At 37.7% G+C, this 2,923-nt stretch overlaps 1 protein-coding gene across 1 annotated transcript in view; it reads right to left on the bottom strand.

The window, feature by feature from the left end:
- Positions 1-2,431, bottom strand: part of KLHL12 (kelch-like family member 12) — a 21,582-nt gene extending 19,151 nt beyond the window's left edge. Inside the window, exon 1 of the mRNA XM_008583772.1 lies at positions 2,237-2,431. Coding sequence (XP_008581994.1) covers positions 2,237-2,431 — 195 coding nt within the window. The remainder of the gene's footprint in view (positions 1-2,236) is intronic.
- Positions 2,432-2,923: the final 492 nt, after the last annotated feature.

The raw sequence follows: 2,923 nt of genomic DNA, 5'->3' as shown, positions 1-2,923 counted from the left end.
CAACCAATTACTCTTAAAAATAAAGACAAAACCACCTGGAATTTTCCTGCCCGATGTTAGTTTTTTTTTTTTTTTTTTTTTTTTTTTTTTTTTTTTGTCTTTTTCGTGACCGGTAAGGGGATTGCAACCCTTGGTGCGGTGTTGCCCGCACCGCGCTCAGCCAGTGAGCGCACCGGCCATTCCTATACAGGATCCGAACCGGCGGCGGGAGCGACGCTGTGCTCCCAGCATCGCACTCTCCCGAGTGCACCACGGGGTCGGTCCCCGATGTCAGTTTTTAAAGAAAGAATCACTGATGAGAAAAAAGAATTATTTTACAGAACTCCATACTCAAAATGAGTGAAGACAGACTAATTTTCTTCAAGCTGACAAAAAAACAGGACATACAAAATATAATTAGCAGTCAGCAGTCCTAGTTCATTTCATGTTCAGCAGTTGCTGGGTAACACTCTCCTTACCTAGTTAAATGCCAACTGCCTCTGATGCTCTTGGGCAGATATCATGGAGAACAATATAGGACAGGGATCTGTAATGCTATATTACACAAGATCATTTCAAAATTAGCCTGGATTAGCTGGAATGACCTGTGAGGTTTCTATGTTTTTCCTACCAGCTATGTGACTGAGCATTGGCTCATAACATAAACTACATAAACTACACTGGCTTTAAAATTAGATTGGAGAATATAAAATCCATATTTCAGAGGCTGAGGAGGCACAGTAGTTAAAAATAGTTTGGGCTTTAGAGTCAGAAAACATGATTAAATACCACCTCTACCACTTACAAGCCATGTGACCTTGGCCAAGTCATTTAATACCTAAGACCTTATTCCTTCATTTGTGAAATGAGATGGTAATAATTACCCCTAGTGTGACTGAGATATGCATAACAATCACATAGAACAATAACTGGCCCATAAAAGGTAGTTATTATCATTATTATGATACCACCTCTTCTATTCAGATCCAGCAGCAGCATCTTCACTAAAGTGATGGGGCTAACTAAAGAAAATACAGGTATAGGTTGAGCACCCCTAATGTGAAAATCCAAAATCCGAAATGTTTTGAGTGCCAACATGACGTTCAAAGGAAATGCTCATTCAGATTTTGGAATGTTCAATTTGTATGTATTCTGCAAATATTCCAAAATCCAAAAAAATCCAAAATCCAAACCACTTCTGATCCCAAGCATTTTGGATAAGGGATATTCAATTGTAGTTAAAAAGACTTCTATGGTCTGGCCGGTTAGCTCAGTTGGTTAGAGCGTGGTGCTGATAATACCAAAATCAAGGATTTGGTATTGGCCAGTCTCCAAAGAAAAAGACATCTAAGAAAGTGTTATTATAATGAAACATTTTAAGCATATGAATAAGTTAAATTATATAATAAACACTGGTGTACCCCATCACTAAGCTTTCAAAAAAAAAAAAATCAAGATCATTTATTTAAATCTGATTAAAATCATACCTGGGATTTTGAAAAACAAAAAACTTGTAATACTCCCTTGTGTTCACCTTCCTAAGAGTATCCCACATATACTCAACTGCCTTTCTTTACATTTCAAGTGTTTTGTCACACAATTACTAAGTACTCTTTCTTAATACTTTGAGCATGACCTTTTTTCTTGTCAAGCCAACCTTTTCCTAATTCCCTTCGTTAGCTGCTTATACTCCAGAGTCAGCATTTTTTCCAAGTTATACCCTTTATACCTGTAATCTTCCTCTTGTCATTTGAGATCACCCTGAAATCTACACTGATAGATAAATACTGATTTTCTTTACAGATTGTTAGGAAGAGTAGGATGAAGTCTGAATCTCCTCGTCCTTCCTCTCTTCCTTCCCTCCTCCCTATGCCCCTGGTATTCACTTTAAAATTTTAAACTTTAGAAGGAGAAAAAAATGGAAGAAAAATTTAAAGAAAAATAAGTAAAATCCAATAGCGGACATTTGTATGTTTTACTACATGCTAGACACTGTTTTAAGCACTTTTTACATAATTTTCTCAAATAATCTTCACAATAACCAGTGTTATTGCTTATTACTATTATCCCTAACTTTAGAGATGAGGAAACTAAGGCACAGCCATGTGGCAGATCTTATCCAGAGCCTGCCTATTTAACCACTGTACTATAAAAATTCAATATCATATCAAACTTTTACTATTTTATTCAGTGAAATGAGACAACTACAAGGTTACATGTGTGAGCTTCATTTCTGTGGAGATAATGTACCGCTTACCTCACTAGTGAACATGGCACAGAAGTAATCGCTACACGCAGCCAGCACAATCCGATGGGCAGGGAAGTCTTTCTGCTCAACTCTCAATGTCACATCACAGAGGGTATTGCTCTTCCTGAGGGAGTTCATTGAATTGAGGATGGATTTAGCATGAGTATTTGTCATTATGTCTTTGGGGGCCATAATGCCTCCCATCAAGCAATATGGAGAAAGAACAGAAGGGGTCCTTGGATTCTGCAACTACAAGAAAAAAAATTCAATAAGCATATTTGAAGAACTAGGGAAACTGAACATATTCAATTAGCTTTACAAATTAAAGAACTCTATCATATCAAACTTTTACTATTTTATTCAGTGAAATGAGACAACTACAAGGTTACATGTGTGAGCTTCATTTCTGTGGAGATAATGTACCACTTACCTCACTAGTGAACATGGCACAGAAGTAATCGCTACACGCAGCCAGCACAATCCGATGGGCAGGGAAGTCTTTCTGCTCTACTCTCAATGTCACATCACAGAGGGTATTGCTCTTCCTGAGGGAGTTCATTGAATTGAGGANACTCTCAATGTCACATCACAGAGGGTATTGCTCTTCCTGAGGGAGTTCATTGAATTGAGGATGGATTTAGCATGAGTATTTGTCATTATGTCTTTGGGGGCCATAATGCCTCCCATCAAGCAATA

This window comes from Galeopterus variegatus, unplaced genomic scaffold, assembly GCF_000696425.1.
Source record: "Galeopterus variegatus unplaced genomic scaffold, G_variegatus-3.0.2 Scaffold3033, whole genome shotgun sequence".
NCBI lineage: Eukaryota > Metazoa > Chordata > Mammalia > Dermoptera > Cynocephalidae > Galeopterus > Galeopterus variegatus.
Note: the sequence above shows the minus strand (reverse complement) of the source record. Positions and strands in the feature narration are given on the sequence as shown.